The sequence below is a fragment of the Kryptolebias marmoratus genome, linkage group LG10 (genome assembly GCF_001649575.2).
Source record: "Kryptolebias marmoratus isolate JLee-2015 linkage group LG10, ASM164957v2, whole genome shotgun sequence".
NCBI classification, from domain to species: Eukaryota; Metazoa; Chordata; class Actinopteri; order Cyprinodontiformes; family Rivulidae; genus Kryptolebias; species Kryptolebias marmoratus.
Window position 1 is genome coordinate 15,842,691 of NC_051439.1, and position 13,475 is coordinate 15,856,165.

Sequence of the window (13,475 nt, forward strand, 5' to 3'; positions counted from 1 at the left end):
CACAATATAAGCATAAGGCAAATCTTTTTTTCATGTAACTAATGTGCTGAAGATGCTGCCTTTTATTGAGACATGAAAGTTTGAACCTTACTCTGTTTTAACGCTCTTTCAAAGACTCTTTGCACTAAATGAGGAACAGAGATAAAAACAGTTCAGTTCAGTGAGTGGGCTGATTTCAATGAACCATTTCCTATAATGCTGCATTAAAATGGTTACATTTAACTCATGATTTGAATTAGTCTTCAAGCGTTTTACAGGATCTCCTTGGAAATGAACATAAACACAGGCAGTTTGGTGAAAATGATGCGTTTCTTAAAGTCAAATGTAACGGTGGAACTCAGGGAAAAAGAGAGAAAGATATATACTTTTTTAAATTTTATACTTTTTTTTTTTTTCACTTTTTAAGGTCATTGATTAGTTAAGAGGCAATGCTTCAACATGTGTGCTCTCTAACCCAGCACAGGCTGATGCAGTAACAGACTCAGGTATACTAAAGTGAAGCAGCTTCATGACCTGAACCTGAAGTTACCGTGCTAAGTTACTAATCCTGCTTCGTAGTTCAGAACATTGGGCTCTGTTGACCATGAACTCCAAAGTAATCTCAAGTCCAATGTGAGGCCAAAACACTTATGAAACACTTAGGAATATATGAAAAAAAAGAAAGCAAGTGTTGCAGTGGTTCAGGTAACCCCAAACATAAAATTCATTGAAATGCTGAAGTGGGACTAAGATGTCTGCAAACCTCAATGAACTGCAGCAATAATGTAAATAGGAGCAGTTACTTAAAGTTCATGAACGTAAAGGGGTGGACTTTTGCTCCTTTCTTTTGGGTTGATAATGCTTTAAAAATAATAACACACCTAATTTGTTGTGCTGTTGGTCACAGGGGTTATATTTACTTAACTCTTCGAACCGACAAGGCCCAAGTGACTTTTAAAATGTAAAACATTACAAAGCATCCTGTCTTTTTTATTAGCTTTTTATTCATATAACAATAAATTCTATTTTTGACAAACAAATAAACTAGTCACGAGTTGAAAACCAGTTTCTGTCACTGCAGGACTGAACCCCAAAGCGGTTTATTTTTTTTAAATTTGATGTTACAAATAAATATAATGTCACTGCAATGGTGGTCAAACTGAGTGCTACTTTTAGAGAACATTATTTTAAAAGGAAGACTGAAACACAGAAGAGCCCCGAGAGGTGCTCTTTAAGTCGGTGAAATGAGTAAAATAAATACAGACGAAAAAAAAAAAAAAAAAAATCCATCCCTTTGAAAACCTCTTAGATTCAGCCAATTTAACAAACTTTCATAAAGTGCTCAGCACATTTTTAATTCAAGACAACACATAGAGACATTTTCTTCTGGTAGCTCACTGATGCTCTGATTAAAGATTAATTTTGTTCCACTGCACTTTATTAAAGCACAGACTTGAGTGGACAAATCTATATGGAGCCCATTAAAAAAGAAAAAAAAAGAAAATTAAGGCAGCACAGACGCTGTATATTCTGTTATTCATTTCTGGTTACACATCTTTGCATCTTGGATGGCGTGTCGACTCCTTCCAAAGTGCTGAATATCAAAATAAACCAAAGAAATGAAACACTGAGGCACAGTATATGAGATGCACAAAACATTGAGGCCATCAGTCATGCACCATTACATCAACAGATGCATGATTCACCGTCACACGTATTTAAAAATAGCCACACAATGGTGCAAAAATCTTTTAAGGAAGAAACACAGTTCAACAAGTCATTACACTTATGTCCCATTGGCAATACATTCTCAGTCTTTGATTCCTGAGCATTAAGGTGATATTTGACAATAAAAAATACATAATCACCTCTAAACAATGCTTGTTGTATTTTTTTTAGTCACATAATCAGACAAACTGAATGTTTTTTTTTTTAATTTTATATACATTATTTATTTATATATATTTGAAATAAACTTATTTTACAGTATAGCACATGTGTGTGTGTAAGGTAATGTGAGGTTGTGCATTCAATCAGGCTACATACTGCAACTGTAACATACTGGTTTAACTATATTTGAAAGTCTAACTTGGGTTTTTTTTCCTAATAAATTAGTTATTTGCAAAAAAAATACACAACCATGTCATAAGAGCCATATTTTGACTGAGAATATTTTTAAATATAGTGTGCAAGTCCTAATTCATGAAGACACAAAGATGGTTTTCAAGGATTTTGAAAATAATTCAGTGCCTCACCTTCTGCTGTTTTTTCTTTTTTTAAAGTTCAATAATATTTAGAGAAAAATCTCACATTTTCTTTGCTGCAGGGGATTCCTTTTATCTATTTTTAAGCTTATAACAAAAGTCTGTAATTGACCCAAACAATAATTTGTGACAGCTGTAACAGTACAGTATTCAGTCTTTATCTAAGATTGTGCAAACAGCATTTCACAGCATCGCATCCTTTTTCTTTCCATCTGTAGAGTCCATCCTACAGCTCAAATGGTAAACAGTGTCTTTATAGTTATATGATAACCAACAGGATTTATTTCTCTCAACTTCAGAGCTCAAAAGAAGTTGAGGAGTGAAACGTTTCAGTCATTGCTGCAAGGATTGTCGATTTTGTCTGTAGTCTTTACCAGAGCTCCTGAAAGAGTCTCTTCGCATACAGAAGTTTAAGACATGTTTAGATTGTACAAAAACATTCATCACTAGTTTGCACAAGGATCTCAAGCATTATGCTTAAGAGTAGAAGATGATTCACAACAGAGGCAACCACTTCATTGAGATTCATCCAGATTCCAGAAAAAGGTTTTTGAAGTTTTCAGTGTTTTTGTCACTACAGAAGCTTAATTATATGTTTGCAGTATCCTGTAATCCACACAGTTCTGTTGCTCCCAGTGAAGTCTTTATTCATGGATTATTAGTACAGAGAAATGTTACTTGGATGCCAGGGATTATCGTTTTTAGGTCTGCATGTCATTTTTCAAAGCACTGGCATCTATAAACCATGAGCTATAAATATCTTTGAAGCTACATTTTGTCTGCTGAGAGAGGTATGGGCTCACAGAGTAAGAGACACATATGTGATTTCTGAACTGTTGTATTCGTATCGACCACTCCACAGCTCCACGCTGGCACTCCTTCTCACTGAGTCGCGCCTTTTGCCTCTCCTCTGCCACCTGTGCCACAGAAAAGTCTGCTCGACTGAGGATCTCCCCGAGCTGCTCAAGGTCTCCTCTTCCACATCACCAACAGCCTCCAGAGATACGGCCACACACTCCAATGACTCTGCCATAACATCATCTGGCTGCACAAGTTCTTGGAGATCTGGGGATGATGGTTCTGTATCAGACAGAGCAGATTCTGGCGCTGGGCTTGTCGGTCCAAAGTCAATTTCCAGTGATGTGTCTGGAGATACCGAACTAGGAGGGGATATTGTGACAGTGACCTGTGGAAAAAGAACTTCTCGTAATTCTGAGGCTACATCATGAGTCATGTGAACTAATGGATCTTCCACAGATGGACCCAAACAGTCTAACTCTGCTGATGGATCCATGAAGCACTTTGTGTCAGGATCATCAGCTGGTACAGGGAAACTCTGAGAATCGAACTGGTATGCCGGTGGTTCTAAATCCTCAGCGTTGAATGAAGAGTCTGTACTCAGGTTAAAAGGCTCTGGTTCAGGGTCCATAAAAACTGAGTCAAGGTCATCTTGATCTAGGGAAGTCAGCATGACTAAGTCAAAGTGGACCAGATCGGCATGGTATATGCGGGTGGCTTCCAGCGGATCTGGTAGAGGTGGCCACTCTGAGTCTTGGGAAACTGGTTCGGTGTTTGGTTGAGATTCCACTGAACTGGAAGCAAAGGTTGACACAGACATAATTTGTTCTGGAGGAGGATAATCAGGAACAGGAATAACTGGATCTAGATTTGTCTCACTATCAGTTGGACTTTCAGGTGAGTCTGTATCAAAGTACTCTGAGACTACAATGGCCGGGCATTTGATGTCAGTCAGTAAATTACATGGCAGAACAGTATCACGTTGAAGTAAAGGTACATCACAAACTGATGGTGAGTCTTCTTTACTAAAGGAGATTGATGGCGATACAATGGGTATGTTTGTTGCTTTTGGTTCCATCTCTGTTGAATCTGAGGGATCCGAACCTTCTAATCCCGAACAAGGTAAAGACACAGCAGGTGGGTCTTGAGAGACAGGCTGTGGCTCATCGTCTTTGACAAAATCTGAAGATTCAGGATCTGAGACTATGTCATACTCATGCTCCTCTGGTGGCGACACAGTAACTGTAGGGACTGGATATGGTAATTTTATCTTATCTCGTTCAATTTGCTCTGAGCCTTGGGAGTTCACGTTATCAGGTTGCGATTGTTCAGTGTGTAAATGGCACTCATTAGTTGGGACTACATCTATTAGTTGTGGGGTGATAATCATTTCTTGTTTCACTGTTGATGAATCTTGAGCACTTTGGCGAGCTGTTTCTGAAAATGGTGGCACTGCATCTTGAGTTGTTTTTTGCTGATTTGTAACAGGATCAGATGAAGTTGCAATAGTTTTGACTGGCAGTACTGGATCTGGTTTTGGTTCAGCTGTAGAGGGTATAACAGTTGTGTCAAATGGCTCTCGCTGGACTGTTTTTGTAGAACCAATAACGATTGGGTCCAAAGATAGTGGAATGGCACTCTCTACATACATTGACTGCGGACATGCAAGGATGCTCGGGTCCATTGAGAGCTGTTTTGGCAAACTTTTGCGAGCATTTTTCTTTTCCTCCTTTTCTTCAGGACAGTTAACAGCTGCATCTGCAGTGCTTTGCCTGACCAGGACTTTGCTTCTTGCCTGAATCCCCACTGATACTTTTGATACTTGGGCTTTTTTCTCTCTTGCTCCCCCAGTGCCTTTATCTGCTGCAGCTGTTCCAACTCCTCCTGTCTCTTGGCCTGCCCCAACTTTTGTTCCTGTCCCTGAACCAGTCCCAGCCACTTTGCCTAAGCTTCCACCAGATCCTGCCATCATGCTGCCACCTTGAGGAGACCACGTGTTATAATGCTGTGTGAAAGTGTTGAAATTAGTGTTGAAAGCACGAAGTTCTTTACACAGGTCCCTCCTGAGCTCAGCTAACTCTTGACGCATGGCAGAAACCTCCTCCTTCCACTGCATGCTGATGGCGGCAGCCAGTGTGGCGGACTCTTTGATGCTGGCCTGGATGTCTTTTGGTGATGGTCGTTCTGGTGCACTAGATCTGGGAGATCTGAAGAGACTTGGAGAAACAGGTGGTCCAGACACAGGTTTTGCTGTTGCCCCCTCAGGTTCATGGTGGTACAGTCTGTCTCTTCTGATGGGGCAGCCAAGATCATCATGTGTCAGTGGGGCTGAGTCTGGCAAATCCTCATGAATACTGTCTTGGTCGGGTAAACAAGTTTCATCCTGCACATAATTCCTGTCTGGAAGACAAATGTAAATATGTATCTGTAATATGGCCACAGGTGTGAGCAGCTGGAGAGAATGTGCTGTTTATTGCCACAAAAACACTAACATTGTGTCATGCACTGAATACCATGAGTCAAAACAAGATAACAGCTGGAATATATTCCATCCAAGTGCTAAAGTACGATTATTGTTCCAATTTACTCATGAGAATAACAGATATTATTTTAAAGCTGAAATTTACAAGAGCATTACAACCTACTGCATATCAAAGGACTCCTATTTTGACTCATTTCATGTAATCGCTTACACTGCCTTCTCAGTCTTAATTTGTGGCATGCATCCTTCACGTCTTTTCAAAGCACAAAGCTAAAACTCTGAAGTGTCGAAGCACATCACAGGAAAAAAAGGACAAAATCTATAATATTTTGGGCTGTAAATCGGAGGCTTCTCTTTTTGACGAAGAAAAGAAAATGCAAACTTTGTGCAGTGAAAAGAGGCAAAGGTGAGCAAAGCTTGCAAACATTTTTTTTTCATCAATCAGGAAAGTATAGTATGAACCCTATTGAAACAATGAAGTCCAATTTGACCGACTGCATAAAAGCAATAGTTGCTTCAAGTTTAAAATAGGTTGCAGCATTCATTTTACACATGACTTTTCATCTTACAGATAGAATCGTTTTAAGATTATAGAGAAAGCAGTGTAAGCAAACATTCATTAGTTATAAAGATTAGACAAGAAGCACATCTCCAGATGTTCAGACCTCTAACTCTCCCTACAATAACCCAGCTTATGTTAGATTTTTAAACTACAGAAGGAGGAGGTAGCATCCATTCAGACTTCTTGTCCGGGGACATTTTCTTCTTTTCTTCCCATTTTCTTCATCGTTACAAAGAAGTTTTGTTTCATTTGTGAATCCAGCAACCATTGGAGTGTTGAAACCACCAGGAGTTTACAATTTATAATCAAGGCCCAGTATCAGAAGTAAATGCATATGACAACTGAGTAGGTTTAGAATTACGGTGTTATAGACGACTAATCACTGTCACAGTTTTGTTACCAGTGTTGTTATTGTCAGCTTGGTATTACGTATTACCGAGGCCTAGACTTAATAGATTTCATTTCTGGAGCGGGATCTCTTTGTGTGTTACCATGAGTTTTTAATAAGCTCTGACAAATAACCTGTGTGAAGCAAACAGTTTTTATGCAAAGAGATTTCACAGCTCTGACATTTCTGTTTAAACTTGGCTTACAAGCTAGAAATGCTCTTCATAAGGTTAATTGCACCATTTGTTTGTCCAGTTGGAAATCAGAATTCAGAAAGTTAGATTTACAAAATGTAGTGGAAGGAGAACATGTGTCCCTGTTCTGACTTGACTTTTATTTCAGATGATGTCCATTTGGGACTTTCAATAGGGTTCATAGCTTTACTTTCTGATGCATCCCAGGGATAAGCAAATCAAGCACCATATCCAAAATACAGTGGGATGGTCTGGCACAGCTCACAGGTGATAACTACTATAATCATACCTCCATGAAAAATGGAAACAAACAAAAGTAACTCATGCAGCAAAAATAGGAACTGGTTCACACTAACTGCTCTACAATTACCCAAAACAACAACATCAGATGGTTTTTGTGCTAATTCAATAGCTCTTTCAGGCAAGCAAGATACAAACTTCCAAGACCTCATTATTGGATTGTTCAAAGCAATTTCAGCTTTACTTGTCCTCACCTGTAGTTGACCTGATAGTGGAGGTGACGGTGGACGCCATGGGGGGGATGCAGTCGTCGTCTTGGGAGTAGCCAGCTTGGATGGCTCGCAGGTAGCTGTGGCTCCGGGTTCTGAAACAACCTGGGAGGTCCAGAGCCTCCATGGCCTGGGACTCCACCTCACTGAAGACCGACTCGCACACAGACTCAAACTGGCCGTTCACTTCTGTTTCACTCACCTAGAAGAGACACGAGCCGTAAGCACACTTTCTCTAGTGAGACGGTGTCTCTGTTTCTGTAGAGCAGCAAATGAGCTGATTATAAAACCTTGTGTGAGACATTGTCTATCTGTCTTTATCATTTAGGATGAAGAGAGGTGTTATGGTTGAAATCAAATAAAAAACCAAATCATAGAGAACAATGAAAAAAGCCATACTTTGGGGATGACACAAATGATCTTATTTGGGTTGACTGGAAACTGTCTTAGTAGCTTTAGCTGATAACCTGTGGACAGATGTCTTTTACTTGTATTGCTCTGCATCTGGCTTTCTGCAAACATCAGACAACAGCATATATATTTTCATGAAGTCAAGGTCATGATGTGCTGTAGATGTGGCATTTTTAGTAATGGTCTGGGTACAGATTTAATCCAAATAGTGAATAAAGTCAAAACTGTTTGATATTCCCATCTGGCAATATCTAGACTCAAAGATAAACATCTTGTTCTACAGGGATTTAGAATTAGTGAGGTTTAGTAGAGCTTTTAGGACTCCTAACGAATCAATAAGTTTCTCTTTTAGGTGGGAGATAAATATCTCAACAACCTCTGTTGGAGTCCTTTAATCCAGATAAACATAGTGAAACAAACTACTGTATGAGAAATGTTTAACAAAATTTAAGTCAGAAAAAAAAATTACATAGATGATGAAATTGAGAAAATCAATTATATGAAAACTGATCATTACTCTCTTGCTGCTTTGGTTACATTTACAGTATAGTGTTGTAATAAGGGAGGCTCTTGTATGGCAACACATTTAAATAATTCAGTAATCTCGTGTTGTGCTTTTATGCTAAGACAATGTCACCTTGCCATTGATTTCCATTTTAGGGCATAAGCTTTAAGCGCAGCATTCCTAGAACACATAAATGTTTGCTTGACAAATTTAATATTGATCTCAATTTCCTTAGAAACATTCACAACATGAACATCTAAACTGCAGCTTTGCACTTTTTATTGAAGAATAAAAAACAATTACAACCAAATAATTAATTATTACTTTAACATAGACAGTCAAACTTGTGCCTTAATGTTATTTTGCTAAGGTTTTAAATAAAAGAAGAACCTTAACTTTTTTTTTCAAATCAGATCTAATGCACAAGTGCAACTAAATGGAAATAATCTGAAATTATATGAAAATTTCCTGCAGACTTCCAGATCCCAGCAGTCTGGGGGAAACATTTTAGAGTTTAGCACACTCACCTGGCTCACTTGGCTCACACAGCTAGCCTGACTGAGCGTGCTGACGGCCCGCATGTAGCTCTGGTTCCTGGAGCGAAACTTGGGGGAGTTGTAATTGGTTGAGGGATTCAGTGCAAGGCTGGGATGTATTTCCCTGGTGGCCTGCAAGTGGTAGCTCTGACTGAATACAGAAAAGGAGAAATAAATCAGTTAAATGTAATCGAACTGAAAGCAAGCAGTTTAAATGATGGTTACAGGTGCAACATGATGGCAAAAAAAACTTATTAGGTGCTCCTAAAATCAAAGGATATCTCTGGGGAAGTTTGTGAAGACAACTATTGACGACATTTTGTCCCTCAAAAAGGGGAAGCCCTCTCTTTTTTTTGCTACTCTGCCTCACTACATGCTCAATGGTGTCCTTAGTAAGGCAGTTCGATTTTTGATGAGCTGAAACATCCAATCAATGCTTAGAAAATGAGTGGAATGCAAATCAGGAGCTAGTTAGTGAGCAAGCACTTCTGAGAGAGCGCCCCGGAGTCAGCCGGGTCAATTAAATGTGCTGGGCGAGAGATGCTCAAAAAGCCATGACCGGTTGGAAATCTGCTGGAGAGAAGATGAGGAGAGGGAGCGAGCTTTATGTAAACTGAAGAATACTATGTGAGTCACTACAGAAACACCAAAGCGAGGTTTGATCTATTTCTAAAAGCAGACGGGGATGAGTAAGCAGTTTCTGGGCTTATCACACACATAAACACAAATGTTTGCCAACGAGAAAAAGCCAGTGTGATTACAAGTCCCCCAGTCCTTCCTGTGCTGCTGTAGCAAGGGCCTGCATTTCTGCAAAAAAATTATTAGAGACCTTCGCAAGACCCAAAGGCTTTCTAAGCAAATCAAAAGGCAACTTCAAAATCTGAATAATGTGTTCATTTCTAGCACAATACTTCAGTTTAAGCAACATATACAATGATAGTTAATTAATATTATTGAATATTTAATTTGTTTCATATGGCTTCATGCTTATTAGCAGATCGCCCTGGGTGACCTTTCAGTGACAGGTCTTGATTGTTCGCTCATATTAAAGACGTCAGCAGGGCAGCGAGCCAGCTGGCAACGAGGTCTGACCACTGCGACACGGCAGCACCAGAGAGGTGACGGGGGACACTACGTTTGTATTCACCTTAAGTCTGCAGCAAAATTGGTGATGTAGTTATGCATGTCACTGTTGATTTTATCCAGATGATAAGAGCTGTGGGTAGAGAAGAAAACAGAGTTACTGAGTCTTACAAGGGGCTGCTGGATGGGATGTCTTAGAGCATAAAGTCTAATGGAAGTACAGTGCTGTGCAAACGTCTGAAATCACCCTCGATTTCTTTGTACTTTGCTTCCAAGGAGACAGACATGCTTGTAATCTTTTAAAATGATCTTGATCAGTAGCTCTCTAGAAGTTATGGAGACCTGAAAGTTTTTCTTTGGATTTTTTTTACTCGTTTTCTGTTTGGTCCTTGTACCCGACCATGGCAGCATGTTACTGTGTGTCTGTATGCAGCGTGTGCTTAAAAAAATATTAGGAAAGTAAAAATTAGAGGATGAAACACAAACTGTAAGGCCTAAAACATATCTACAGCAGTAGATTCTGTAAGAATCTCTGAAAGTCACGTATTTAAGAAGAAAAAGCAAAAACAAATACAAAAATCTGACACATGACATGTAAGATGCATCATCTTTTAGATAAAAGTTTATCTTATATGACAAACTGTACACTTTAGTATTTTTCATAGATTTAGCTAAAAAAAGGAAACACACTGTGTCTTTGTGACAGGCTGCTGGTGCCTTAATATCAAATAAAAATAAAGTTTTTTGCTAAGCTGTCTTTATGTGTCAACACTGATTCATTCCTTGACTTTAGGAGCCATTTTAATTACCAGAATGAGTCATGGAACAGACTTAAGTGCCTTAGCAAGGCAACAAACACTCTTCTGAAAATGCTAAGGTACCGGACTCTAAAAGCAACCAAAGTCCAAAGTAAAACTTTAAAAGGCCTTTAGAAATCTTAAAGAAAAACATTCTCAAGACCATTCTTGAAGATTCTGCAAAGAAACCAAAAATATAAAGAAATGAGGGATGACTCGAGTTTTGCACAGTGCTGCAGCTCTGAATGGATTTAGTGATAAATTAAATGTTTGCTTGGGAGTTTTCACCAAAGTGCTGCAAACATTAGGGTGATACAATATGACCAAAATAACCTTTGAATGATGAGAAAAGTGGGAAAATGTCACTATTGGAGTTAGCTGCAAAGAGAATTGCCTGATTGAGGCAATATATTCTAATAATAAAAAAAATGTACACAAACATGAGTGGTGTAATGAGGTGTGCGCACACACACACACACACACACACACAATGTCCACTACCACAACTGACCAAAAGTGTTTGATGATAAAATGCCGCCTGCACAAAACAATTACACTTCATCATAAACAAACGTGTTCAGCCTGTGTGGATAATTAGATTAGCTACACAAAAAAAAGAAGAACAACTCCTGCAGTCGTTCTGCGAAGAATGTTAATAAAGCTTTTAGCTCACAAAATTAAACAGAGGAATACAAGCAAAAGCTTAGGATGTGTTTTATTTCGCCCATCCCTGCCTGTACAGATATTATTATCAGCTGAGTGAGGAGAACCTATTTTGAGAATGTGTTGGCCCTTTTTGATCAAATCATGTCAAAGCAAATTTCCTCTAATGCTTCTGATTGGTGCTAATGCACTTCCATTTTCAGCCAATGTCAAGACGAGGGATCACACACTTTCTGCCTTTCATGCTGCCTTTCATTCGTTAAACAGACTCAAATGCTCAAATTCAAAAGTTTCTGCGTGGGGATTCATGAAGTGGAAGATTCAAAATGATAAATTATGGGTGTAAAGCTTTGAGACCGTGATCCGGAGCATTGCCAAAATCTAACCATTGTTTTACGTGACAACCTCAACATTTCCCTGAAAATTTCATCAAAATCTGTTAATTAATTTTTAAGTAATCTTGAAAACAGTCAGACAGACGAACAGACAGATAGAGACAACCAAAACCATAAACTCCTCAAAAAATTATAAATAAGATATTGCAGTAAAATTGTAAACTAGAAGTGAAAGTGCGAAGCTGCAACGAAAACCCTTAAAGCATCTTATAGATGTCATTACTTCCAGAGAACTGAAACATTTACAGCTTATTTAGTGAATAAAAATCTGGACATTTGGTCAAAACCTGCTATCACACCTGAACACACAAGCACCAGTGTGAATTTGAGGCTGGGCAGAACACACCAACTCAGATTATTTCTCATTCTACACTGTACAGTTTAAGCTTCCATATATTTTGTTGGAGTCATGCGTACTGGAGCAATTAATTAGCTATTAGAGTACGGAAATGCCACAGTGATCTGTGTGATTAAAATACAGATAATTATGTGTTGGGAAAGAGTCTCGCAAACAGATAATCAGCTACAATATGCACGACACGTTCACTCCAGCACCAATCAATCGACTGAAATTCTGCTTCGACCTTGAGAACTTAGGAAGACACGCTCACACACAACACAATACAATCTAATTCTGTAATTACAGTATGTGGAATCACGATTTATTGAGAGCTTTGCCACTGTTAACTCTGATTAATCATAGCCATGGGAGAAACAAATCGCTCACACGTGACAAAAATGGGACTTAGTTTTGAAAAATGGGTGCAATTGATTTGTGTCTGTAATTAGAGTGGGTCACTGCTGTTAAAAGAGAAGTTAGCATGGATGGATGTCAGTTGTTCTTCTGTGGCTGTGTGTTGATTCAGTTCATCAGATGTGACACATGACTGACTTCTAATCAAGAATATTAGTGAAGTTTGCCATATGTCACCCAGTAGATCATCTTTGAAGCACCGTTTAAACATAATTTGCAAGTAAAACTTTTGCAAATATTAATAATAGAAAAACAACATATTTTTTTTTAACTTGTCATGTCTGCAGCTTAAAGAAACAGAGGAGTTGGGTAAATGATCATTAATTAAAACATTCACTGACATCAAACTTCCCTTCAAGTTCTCAGGCTGTTCCGGCTCCGTGCACCGGTGGCTGTGATGTATTCTTCATTGGTGAGATGAACAAAGACCCTGTCAACTTTAAGAGCGACAGAGAGCTCGAAAGAGAGAAAGATGGAGGGAGGTGACAACTTGACAGCCCCGTTCTCGCTTTTTACACGATTTGCTTCAGGAAGCCGCCGCTGTCAAAGTTGTGTTTGACCCATCACAACACCAGGGGGACATCAGATTACAGCAAGTGCCGAGAAAATCCAACCTTTGTATCTTCTGTCTTCAGTCCAGTCTAATTCCACCCCAACCAATGGACCATAACAGCATAAACGCTCAGATGTCAGGTGGCCTCTGATGTTTGGACTCAAATAAGAGCAGAACTGAACTAAAGGCTCAAAAATAAATGTTAAAAAATAGAATCAAGATAGCGTATATAATACATTAGTGCAAATTATATACTGTCTGAGGTATCTTGTGTGAAGAATAAAGCAATATAGTCCAAGTTATCTTGTGCAAGAATACAGTGATTGGTGCTACTGAGATGATGATGATGATGGGATGAAGGGGGCTGTGGGTTGGGTGGGAAGTCACCTTAAGACCTACTGTAGACGAGTTATAAAAAAATAAAGAGTCATTGTGAAATTTATTTCAAAGCAAGTTCGTTCAAACTGACTCAAAAAGATTAAAAAACTACAACAAACCAGGGTAACTACATTTTTTTTTTGAGAGGAAGGTTGAATGTTCGTCAATAAATTCAGGGCTGCTGCATGAAGGGCCTTTTAGTTTTGTTACAGCTTAATAACACCT

The 13,475-nt window shown here is 38.8% G+C and overlaps 1 protein-coding gene across 7 annotated transcripts in view; it reads right to left on the reverse strand.

Moving 5' to 3' along the window:
- Positions 1-13,475, reverse strand: part of dlgap2a (discs, large (Drosophila) homolog-associated protein 2a) — a 142,056-nt gene that overhangs the window by 25,914 nt on the left and 102,667 nt on the right. For 2 of the 7 annotated variants that reach the window (XM_025005816.2, XM_017417202.2), the window contains 4 exons: positions 9,775-9,843; positions 8,619-8,778; positions 7,161-7,377; positions 383-5,441 (listed from right to left, as the gene is read on the reverse strand). In XM_025005816.2, coding sequence (XP_024861584.1) covers positions 3,043-5,441; positions 7,161-7,377; positions 8,619-8,778; positions 9,775-9,843 — 2,845 coding nt within the window. In that variant the 3' untranslated portion in view covers positions 383-3,042. Of the gene's footprint in view, positions 1-382; positions 5,442-7,160; positions 7,378-8,618; positions 8,779-9,774; positions 9,844-13,475 lie in introns of those variants that run through there. The other 5 variants (XM_025005825.2, XM_025005824.2, XM_025005828.2 and 2 more) reach the window with 3 other exon arrangements.